The sequence below is a fragment of the Erpetoichthys calabaricus genome, chromosome 7, assembly GCF_900747795.2.
Source record: "Erpetoichthys calabaricus chromosome 7, fErpCal1.3, whole genome shotgun sequence".
Classification (NCBI taxonomy): Eukaryota; Metazoa; Chordata; class Cladistia; order Polypteriformes; family Polypteridae; genus Erpetoichthys; species Erpetoichthys calabaricus.
The window spans coordinates 46,990,037-47,002,058 of NC_041400.2; the positions used below are offsets into that span (position 1 = coordinate 46,990,037).

Sequence of the window (12,022 nt, forward strand, 5' to 3'; positions counted from 1 at the left end):
GAGCAGTGATTTTCACAAGAGTAATATGATTAAGATGGATCCACAAGAAAACATCAGTTTTCTAAATAAACTTATTCAAACATAAAACTTCATAAAAGGATCTCAAAGCTATTTTTTTAATTAGGGGACCATCAAACTGACCAGCATCTAAATCTATCTGTGGTATAACACAAGCTAAGTCGTTTCCTGTTTTCCTAATTGTTCAGGCTAACAGTCCGTCATAATATACGTCCACTAGCTTTGGTGAACTGGCAGTTAATAATATACAGCATATGACGTTCGTCCTCTTTAAATCTCAAACACAAGGTAAGCAATATTAAAAATAAAGCTGTGATTTGAAAGTATTAAATATTCCCTCTGCTTGCCTTTTGACGCTTTTCACCGCTAGAAATTGCTTATGTTAACTTAATGTCTTCCGTTTAACTGAGATGGCTTTAATTTATTTAGCATTCTGGTATAAATAAAATCATTTTGTATTTGAGAAATATATTACTCATTAAAAATAGATGCAGGATTACGGAACTCCATTCATCTTAAGCTCATTAATGATGAATTGACCGATTAAATGTCTGGGTAAGAAACTGGAGGAGGCAGAGAAAAAATTTAGATATTACCAGCCAGAAATATTTCATTCAATTTTGAAGCACAGCAATTGCCAATTCGACTATTAGAAGCTCCTTTTAGCATGTCAGTTGTTTGATTTTTAAAGTACCTCCTCATGAAAGTTATGCTCTTTACATATTCCAACCATTTGTCCATTTTTTTAACCCGCTCCCTTATTTCAGATCTCGACATCGGGGCACAAGATGGGGCACCAGTCCATCACAGGATGCACTCCTATACACAAAAACACAGAGCCAGTTGAGAGCTGCCAGTTAACCCAGCATCCATGCCTCAGGGGTGTGAGAGGAAAACTGGACTTAGCAGTGGACAGATGTACTCAGAAATGTGGAGAACATGCAAACAGCACACAGACTGCAGTTGGACCAGGATTTAAACCTCTGCTGCCCTCTTTACTTAATAACAAAGTTCATTTCCATTAACTGTTGTTTGTATGGATGGATGTGGTGACTTCCTAATTTTTTTATTCAGTTTATTGTATACTTATGTTTATCAATTGTATAGCAAAGGGTAAATGGCTGATTAATTTTGAATGAAAATCCTTCTACATAATTGAGATGTAATCTTCCCATATTGTATGCTTTGTCAAGGTTTTCTATAGTGATTTTTCTAAAAAATTCAAATTAGAATTAATGTTATCTGTGTCTCTTATATAAATTTATGACATACAGTTGAATTATGTGTTTTTCTGTAGGTGTTTTAAAGGATATGAGATGCAAACAGAAGCAGATGCTAAAATCTGTTTGCAGGATGGAACGTGGTCAACGCATAATATCACATGCAGACAGCAATCATGCCCACTGCCACCAAAGCTGGCCACTGTTATTGTGACAAGAAGTGATTCTCCTTCAAGTGGAGCTGTCACTATTTCTTGCCTTGAAGGATATGAACTTCGCAAAGAGAATGTTTCAGTGTGCCAGGCAAGTGTTTCTTTTACATATGGGTGAGTAAATTCATGTAAAAGTAAATGGGTTCAAAACAAGCCAATTTGACCCAATTCTTCAAATCTGAATTACACTGAAGTGTACATTATGCCTACTGACCTCCATTTTCATATCGTCTTGCACTTATGAATGTATATTTCCAATCACATTAGTGGTGCTGTGGTTAGACTGTTTCTTGACATAAGTTTGTCCCCCAGCCTGTGCCTGTGTCTATGCATGTCATCCCCATAACCATGTGGCTTTACCCCTGACTTAATTCACTGACAAAGGACATGAGTTACATCAGTCTGGGTAATGATTATTAACTCATCAACAGGAATGATTCACTATGTTGTTAATATTCTATTGATGAATCTTTCTGACTTTAGAATACTGTTCCCTTCAACCAGAGGAACAAACTTCTATCAGCATCCTCCATTTGTGGACACAACAAGATGGACCTTCACTTATCAAATATTAAAGCCTTTAAATGTGAACCTGTGGTACAACTGGACATGTCTGACTTCATCTTAGTGCCACCTACAAGCCTGTTATAGATAGCAGCAGGTCTTTTATTATCTAAGCCAGAAGTTCTTATGTGTTTGGAGGAGGTTGTTATTTATAATAATATTTATGTTTTTGACCTTTTTATAAAGATCTATCTATCTATCTATCTATCTATCTATCTATCTATCTATCTATCTATCTATCTATCTATCTATCTATCTATCTATCTATCTATCTATCTATCTATCTATCTATCTATCTATCACCTTTAAATGATTGTGGATATGCGCGAAAGTGTCATGTGGTGTACTGATATTCCATTTGAGGTTGCTCCCTGCCTTGTAAGCAGTGCCCTCCATAACTCTGAGCAAAGTTAAATCATACTGGAGTGAGAAAGGGAAAGAGAAAATGAGAAACAGAATCACCCTGACTTGTAAGCCCTGAACTAGTTATATGTCACAGGGACAAGCAGTCCGAATGAAGTCTTTTAATGGTCCCAGAGGTCACTAGGGCGCAGGTTACCTAGCTAATGGTAGTTCACTTTACCTTCTCATTGTAGTGAGAAGTCAAGTAAAATAACACCTTTTATTGACTAGCTAAAAAGATTACAATATGCAAGCTTTCGAGGCAACTCAGGCCCCTTCTTCATCTTGCCTAAAGAAGGGGCCCGAGTTGCCTTCAATGTTTGCATATTGTAATCTTTTTAGTTAGCCATTAAAAGGTGTCATTTTGCTTGACTTCTCACTACATTCAAAATGGCTAACACGGTACAACACTCTAGTACTACAGACCTTCTCATTGTAAAGAGAGGGAGAGGAAGAATGCTAGAGGAGACAATGCTCTTTAGCCACAACAGTAAAAAGACAGCAAATAAGTGGACCAGTGCTACCCATCTAATACAGTTGGCACATGGGAATATCCTTGGAGACCTCACCCTTTAGGAGCAACTCAGAGGAGAACAAACACCAGGAGCTGTTAGAAGGAGTTAGCCTGGTGTCTCTTGGGCAAATGTGATTCCAGGATGGGCTTTAAAGCCACCTCACCTGCAGAGACTAATTGAGGGCATTCTTGAGAGGAAAGTGAGATAAACTAACAACTGGTGGGCGGTTTGGAGTCAACTAAAGCCTGGTGTGGTACTGTTGAGGACAAGTGGGTAAGTCACCCCACAAAATAGACAGGACTTTAAGAATAGTAGCTGTTAAGTAAGTAAGTAAGTGAACTTTATTGTCATTCATACCATACAACAGTACAAGAACAGATGCATAGCTGAACGAAATTGCGTTTCTCCAGGCTCAATGTGCAGACATAAAAGACATGTACATAAAAGACAAGTGCACGCAAGACAACATACAGACATTACAAACATATCATTTCTTACACAGAAAGTAGGTAAGACAGCACAAGGCAGCACAGTACAAACAATAAAAACAAAAGATATATATAAATGTAAGCCAGTCTGTGGGTGAAATATAATATGAAGGAAAATATTGCACATTGTTTCACAGTGATTGTGATATTGCACTATATGGATACAATATTTATACATAATATATACAATATAGACAATGTAATATTGTACGATATTACAATACAATATAATGTAAACTTATGACCTATTTGTGGTAATAAAGTGCACAGTAAGTAAGAGAGCAAAAGGACAAAGGCTATTTAACAGAGTTTAGTATTCTGATGGCCTGGGGGAAGAAGCTCCTGTTAAATCTGGTCGTTCTGCAGTGCATACTGCGGTAACGTTTTCCAGAAGGCAGAAGTTCAAACAGCTCCATGTGCCGGGTGTGTGGGATCTTTTATGATCTTAATGGATCTGCTCTGGCAACGTGAGTAGTGTAATTCTTGAACAGATGGGTGTGAGGACCCGATGATTTCTCCGCTGTCCTTACCACTCTTCGAAGTATCTTCTATTCAGCGACAGTGCAGCTACCATACCAATTCTTCTGTTATTCTTTTACTTTTGCATATTTTGTGTTTTCAGTCCTTCCCTTTGTGTCTTCCTCCTTGTAGTGTATTTGTATGATAATGACACCTTCTGTAATTCAGTCGGGTCTTTTTGATATGACTTTAGGTACAGACAGCTGCCCTCTGAACCTCCTATTGTCACAACCCATTCATAAAATAAATTAATGCATGAAAATATGTTTCTTGTGTTAAAAGATCATGTTTCCTAATTGTTTACAGCCTAATGGTACATGGGCTCCTGCATTTCAACCTGACTCTTGTACTCCTGTGTCTTGCGGGAGACCCAGCCCACCTCTACATGGCATAGTAATTGGAACACGATACAGCTACAAGGACAAAGTGCAATACTTCTGCCAACCAGGTTATAAATTACAGGTAATATTAATTTTATTTTTACATTTTACTTACAGTAACCACTACTTAAGTTCAGTGTTCAAAATTACCTAAAAGGTTAATCATTAAATAACATCTTACAATTTTTGTAGCCAGCAGCAGCATGTTGAAAAGCACAGCGTAACATAATATAAATATTGATTTTATAAATAACAGATGATGGTTAATGTAACAGTTGACTTTGTTGCCCTCTGTTATTATTGTGTCGATCGATGTTTTAGGATGGAGTATGTTATTGGAATTGTAATAAAAACCTCTGCTGAAGGAAAATGGCAAGAATTAGATTGTAGTTAAAAATGATTAAAGCTTGTCACAGAAAGTGGAATGGTAACACTGCAGCGAAAATGCAGAGCACAACAAGCAAGGAAAATGACTAAAGACTCAATGCCCATAGGGCCCACCTATACAAACAGTTGGCCCTGAATTACACATGGATGGCTGGTTGAGTTACACAGCAGTACTCACAAAGCACACCCTGCTCATCTTATTCTACATACCTTCTAAAACACCTTTTCCACACTCTGTCTCCTCTTCCTGACACTAATTGAGCCTGTGCCCTTGACTCCCCACACGTCTCCAAGTTTAAGAGCCGTATGGTTAGCATGGGCTTTTAAACTTTGGCCAACTACTTCTTCCAGGTTCCAGATGCTATGCAGATGCCCAGACCAGAATACATAAGAACAAGGATAGGTTGTCCATCAAAATAACTTAGATGAGCCAAAACATGCTGTCCTCTAGGGACTTGGAGGACTCCTATTATTTTAATGTGAGTTCTTATCTGCTTTTTACTAAATGGCTCAGGCTTTGTAAATCGTTCATCTGGTTGTTCCTTCAGGTAGCAATGCACAAAGATTAGCTTGTACATCTGGCCGTCTGAACTCTTTCAACTCTTTCCAGGCTGTGTCTTTTCATTGAGAAAGTTTATGTTATTCATATATTTTTATTAACAATTTAATCCCTCTTATAATTTATGTTCCTAAGTAATTGAGTGATATACATTATGCAGGCAGAGTCACTAACACACACTGGGATCTGTATTTGAAAAGCCTGGCACACTTTCATTTTTATTGAAGATCTGACTGACTGGTAGCCTAAAGGTAGCATCTTTGTTGATATTGAAATGGAGATCATATTTACTAACCGTTTATATTGTCCTATAATGAAAGAATATTAACTGCCTGTTAATTTTGTTCCGTTATGTTGAATAGGCTCATTGTATGATGACATTCTTTGCATGTGTTTTTAAAATCACCATGTTTCCTTTAAAACTGGTCTTCAAGATTGTGTCAACTAAATAATCTGGTGAAATAAATCAGGTGAATAGATTGGAGAAGTAGGCCAGAAAACTATCAATACTCAGAATATGCACAATGATTTTTTGAACAAATGAGAGAACTTTACAGTGATCATAGACACCAGAATCCAGTCTTTCAGCCAGTTCTTTATATATATATTCATTAGAACATTAGAACACTCTAGACGAGAACAGGCCATTCAGCCCAACAAAGCTCGCCAATCCTATCCACTTATTTCTTCCAAAAAACATCAAGTCAAGTTTTGAAAGTCCCTAAAGTCTTACTGTCTACCACACTACTTGGTAGCTTATTCCAAGTGTCTATCGTTCTTTGTGTAAAGAAAAACTTACTAATGTTTGTGCGAAATTTACCTTTAACAAGTTTCCAACTGTGTCCCCGTGTTTTGACGAACTCATTTTAAAATAACAGTCTCGATCCACTGGACTAATTCCCTTCATAATTTTAAAGACTTCAATCATGTCACCTCTTAATCTGCTTTTGCTTAAACTGTATAGGCTCAGCTCTTTTAATCTTTCCTCATAATTCAACCCCTGTAGCCCTGGAATCAGCCTAGTTGCTCTTCTCTGGACCATTTCTAGCGCTGCTATGTCCTTTTTGTAGCCTGGAGACCAAAACTTCACACAGTACTCAAGATGAGGCCTCACCAGTGCATTATAAAGGTTGAGCATAACCACCTTGGACTTGGACTCCACACACCGTGCTATATATCCTAACATTCTGTTAGCCTTCTTAATGGCTTCGGAACACTGTCGGGAAGTTGATAGCTTAGAGTCCACTATGACTCCTAAATCCTTCTCATGAGGTGTACTCTCAATTTTCCGACCGCCCATTGTGTATTCAAACCTAACATTTTTACTTCCTATGTGTAATACTTTACATTTACTGACATTAAATTTCATCTGCCACAAATCTGCCCAAGGCTGTATGCTATCCAAGTCCTTCTGTAATGATGTAATGGATTCCAAATTATCTGCTAATCCACCTATCTTGGTATCATCTGCAGACTTAACCAGCTTGTTACTTATATCCCTATCTAAATCATTTATATCTTGGGATAGCTTTCCATAGGAAGGACCTGCTGATCAGGCCATTTACGAGGGCAATCCCAAAAGTAAGGTCTCCTATTTTTTTAGAAATACAAACAACCATTTATTTTCTATAATGTTTACATCATTTTAAAGGTTAAAGACTTATTTGTTTTTCTGCATAATCGCCATTTCGGTCGATGCATTTTTGTAGACGCTGTGGTAGTTTTAGACTGCCCTTGTCATACCAGCTCGCCGCCATGTCCTTCAGGAAGCGTTGAACCTCATCTTTCACTTCTTCGTCGGAGCAGAATCGCCTTCCGGACAAATGTTCTTTCAACTTAGGAAACAGGTGGTAGTCACTGGGTGCCAAGTGCAGACTATAGGGTGGGTGGGTGATGAAGTTACAACCGCCAATCTTTACGCATGTTTTCCTCAACCTTCGCGACTGTCTCGTCGGAAATTGACGGTATCCTGCTCAAACTTCGCACTTGGCGGTAGCGTTCAACGGGAGCTCCATTTTCAAGGGCTGCCAAGCCAAGATTGAGCATCCCAGCGAAGCCGCACATGCTTGTTTGGGAGTGGAGGAAGCACCAACCACAAGTGGTGTGACAACAGCCATACGAACAGTTTCTGTACGTCCCCACCGCTTTGGAGACCTTACTTTTGGGATTGCCTTTGTATTTAATGAGTCTGGGTATAGCACAAATGGAGTTCATTGGTATAAATGTGAAAGGCAGGAGTCATGGAAGAAACAAAACCTGAGTGGGACACATTTGGGTGGCTCATACAATAAGTGTGACATCAGTTTTTTTTTTGTGACTGGACAGCAGACACTGTAAGCAGAGTGAAAGGAATGCCAAGAAATTCTGTAGATGTTCATTTAAGAAGTGAGCCAACAGGGAGTCTGAAATTAGGTATTGGTCTAAAACCAAGAAATCAGTTAGCCAAAAGACAAGACAATCTGAGCCATAAATCAGAGTCAAAAAGGGAAAGCAACAGACCTAACGTTAATTTTTCTTTGAAGTGTCTTTAGGCTTCCTCTAACAAAAGAAGCAAAACTTCACTGATGAGAGTTCTTGGATCCTGTATGCATGTATTGCCCAGCTACCATCTTAAATAGGGATAACGTGATGACATCAATCATGGCAGAAATGTTCAAATGTGATTGGCAATGTCCATGGAAGACTCTCGTTTTAAATGGCTCTCATCGCCATAATGATGAGAACACCATTTTGAATGCTGCAGAAATGGACTAAAACAAAATCACAGCACCTCTTTAATGGGAAGGGCATCTGAGTTAAAGCAGGAGGTTGAAAAATACCCTCTATATACGGTTTGTCTTACTTACATTAATTAACCCATTTAAAACTTTGAAATTACAAAAAAATACAAACAAATTCAATATTTAAATAACAGAAAACATACTTTTTAAGGTTATATGTCTGCTTATTTTAATTGTGGTAAAATAAACATTTTCTTATTTTCTTTAACAAGTTAGAAAATGTGTGCATGGATAACATTCCAATACAGTGAGGGACTTAGTTAACTGATTTGAAAGCTGCAGAATTTTCTGATATTTATTTGATTCATTACAGAGACAGGTATCACATGTTTATTTTTTAAGTATTTTGTCACTGTGTGACGTGTGATGGAGATTTGCTTGTTTACGGTTTGTGCATGCAGGCATAAGTGCCGGAAAGGTGAGAACTGCCATTTTAATCACTTGTACCAACTTTTATTCCTAATGTATTCCTTTGAATTTTCATGAAACACTTTTGAGCATGGAGAAGGCTCTATATAGATAAAATGTTTTGTTATTGCTTTTATTATAATTATTAGTGAAGATCTATTCTTTGTCGACTGCAGTAGCTATTGGACTTATAAAAGAGGAATATACTGAACACAAAATATCTCAGTAAACTAACTTGTAATTGAAATTGTACAGACTGTTTCTATGTTTGTTTTAAGGATAGGCGAGATGAAAGAGAGAGTTGCTTAGAATGGATTATAATATTTGTTAATGCATCTATCCATTTTTTAAACCTGCTTAGTCCTTATACAGTGAGGCAGCAGCACTAAGACTCCACTACCAGGCCACATATTAGTAGATTATTAACACATTACAGGTGGCCTTAAAAAAATTGACATAAAAATATCCATTATTTGAGACTTATTTTAGAAACATAGTACATCTGTTAGGGGGCAGGCAGGACCCCCTGGTCACACCATGATCACCACCTATGGTAGAAATCTCATTTAGAGCTATAGAAAGTGCTAGATGACAGTTATTGTCTCCAAAGGCTGAAACATTATAACATCATATAATAGGTTAATAATACTAAATAATAGGTTAGTAATACCAAGGTTAGGGGTCGCAGTATTTTTTGTCCATGCCATTTTAATTTTTTAAGTATTTAAAAAAATATGTTTGATAATATATAAAAAGCAAAGTTTATTTTCCATTAAATATGATATAAAGAACTGAGCATACCTGATGCATTTGTGAGTTTCAGCTTAGTTCAGAGAAAACTGTGTGTTTTTATTTATTTATTTATTTGTCTTTTTTTTCTTCTTCTACAGTGAAAAGGTACGAATAGTTTTGGCCATATTTATATGCCCTGAGGAGTTTTGTTTGTCACCCACAAGCTTAAAGATCAAGTTGTCCGTATTCCAGAAATGATCCATTTAAAATGCTAATGCATTCTTTTGTTTTGTTTCTCATTGTGCATGTTTTAGGAAAATCATGCACAACTAACTTATGCAAAACTCTGAAAATAGAAAACTAAATATTATAGCATATAGTCATCAAAGCCTTATACTGATAATGTTTTGTAATTTGCTCTTATCTAATTTTTCATATAGGGAAATGCTGAAAGAATCTGTCAAGCAAACAAGTCCTGGAGTGGAATGGACCCTGTATGTTCAAGTAAGTGCTGACAGGTTTTGAAAACTATCTGACTATCAATTTTCCTCTGTAATTTGAGAGCTTGTATTCCAGCAATCTGGAAAGAAATTCAAAAATGGCAACATGAGGGACATGTCTAGTGCTTTAGTAATCGGGTGCTTGAGCTCTGCAGTACGAGATGTGTAAACACTCAGTATTTTAAGAAGGTTACTATCATAAGTTGTCTTACTCCAAACTCTTAATCAATGGAAACAATTGGTGATTATGTATTGTATATTAAGAAATTAAACACTAGGGTGGCACAGTGGTAGCACTGCTGCCTCGCAGTTGGGGGACCTAGGTTCGCTTCCCGGGTCCTCCCTGCGTGGAGTTTGCATGTTCTCCCTGTGTCTGTGTGGGTTTCCTCCGGGTGCTCCGGTTCCCTCCCACAGTCCAAAGACATGCAGGTTAGGTGCATTGGCGATCCAAAATTGTCCCGAGTAAAATGAAAAAAAAAACACTAAAGGACAAATTATGATTACTAAAGAAAAAATGGCGGCACATGCAGTATCTGTTGCAAAACTAAATTGAGGAGGATAAATTCAGCATTAACATGTATAGATTCATTTGGGTAGTATGTGCATCCTTTAGCCTCCTTTTAAAAAACAAAACTAACTGAATTAAATATTCTCAAGGATTGGAGTTTTTCCTTCACAGTGGTGCCCCACTGATTCCCTCAGCAGTATATTCTATGTATTCAGGAACGTCACATCAGCAGTTTTAACTCATCTCCCCTCAAAACACCATGTAAACACCCTTTAAGAAAGTACTTCAGACCATGTTGTAGAGTAACCCTAATCCGAAATGTTCCAAAATCTGAAACGTTTTGAGTGCTGACATGATACCACATGTGGAAAATTCCAACACTGACCTCACTTACCCATGTGGGCTTCCCTTTATGTTTTCTTTACTGAGGAATGATTGTGAAAAACACATGAGCTGGTTTACAATTACATTTTGAATTTTAAGCAGTGCACTAACACCTGAACGATGAATGGTGGGGTGGGTTTTGGGGGTTAAAGGTTCCCTGGTGGAGTTCCAGGAGCTGCAAGTGCATTACCAAGGGGTGAAAGGTATGAGATCAGCTGTATGGCACTTCCATAGTGCAGTGTAGAGGGAGCATAGGCTCTGATGCTCTGTTGGTGCCACTTTTGTTGTCAACCATCATTACCACCAGACCTACGTGCATTTCTCGCTGTTCTTTTGCCTATTCTTTGTGTACAGTAACTGTTTAAGCAAAATGCAGTATTGTAGGGGGAGACTGAAAGCCTGCCATTGTTTGTTGTTGCTATTGTGTAACAGCTGATAAAGGTTTTCTGTTGATTCTACTGTGTACAAATTTGTTTCATGGACAAAATTATTACCTTCATGCTGTGTGCATAAAATGTGTATGAAACATAAATTAATTAGATTTGGATCTTAAGACCAAGATATCTCATTATGTACTGTATATGCAAACATTCCAAAATCTGAAATATTTCAGATTAGAGATACTCAATCTGTATTAAAGCCCCATAGTAAAAGTATTCACACCTTGACCACAAAGTTCATCCATCTATCCATGCATTCCATTTTATGACATACTGTAACAACTCAAGGTTCGGCACAGGAAGGCCTGACGTACAGACACTGGCAACTCTTAAATGGTACTTGAAAGGACTGTTTATTGTCTCTCTAAGAAAGGGCTCTGATCAACTCCTGCTTTCAGCCTTGGGAGACGCAGCTCTTCCTTTTCAAGGAGCATCATGAGCCTTCATGCCATAGCTGATGTCTTCTTTCCTTTGCTGAGTCCAACCTACAGTGCTGTTCATCACACCCCCTTTTAAGCTCCTTCAGTGGGCACTGCTCTGCCACCCCAAAGCACAGAGTCTCACCTACCCCTCAGGAGTCTCACCTGCCTGCTTATCCAGTTTAGAAAATGAATGGGGGGGGCGACAAAGATCAGTAGAAAGGGAGTTAAAAGAAAAAGTCTGACCCTCAATGTCAAGGCATTAACTTAACGGAGAAATGTTTGCATTGAAAACCAGTCAGGTCGAGGGATACAAGTGTTTTCAAGAAGTACATGTCATTGTATTCAAATTGTCACCACAAATAGGCACTCAAATAATGGAAGGATAGTGGAAGAGAGTAATTATAAAACCAGAACTAGTCCTGTACACTATGTGGCAGTTGGTAGACCCTTTATGGTATATGCTGCCTTCTGCTACCCATTGCACTGAATAGGAGTTCTGGGGGTTACCTGGCAATTTAAAGGAGTTTCAGGGGCTGCTAGATGGAGTATTAGGACCTCCGCAACAGGCACTCAACAACCACCCA

General features: G+C 38.0%; 1 protein-coding gene across 1 annotated transcript in view; it reads left to right on the top strand.

The window, feature by feature from the left end:
- LOC114654317 (sushi, von Willebrand factor type A, EGF and pentraxin domain-containing protein 1) overlaps nucleotides 1–12,022 on the top strand; it is a 328,570-nt gene that overhangs the window by 266,666 nt on the left and 49,882 nt on the right. Inside the window, 3 exon segments of the mRNA XM_028804783.2 lie at nucleotides 1,316–1,541; nucleotides 4,245–4,400; nucleotides 9,625–9,688. Coding sequence (XP_028660616.2) covers nucleotides 1,316–1,541; nucleotides 4,245–4,400; nucleotides 9,625–9,688 — 446 coding nt within the window.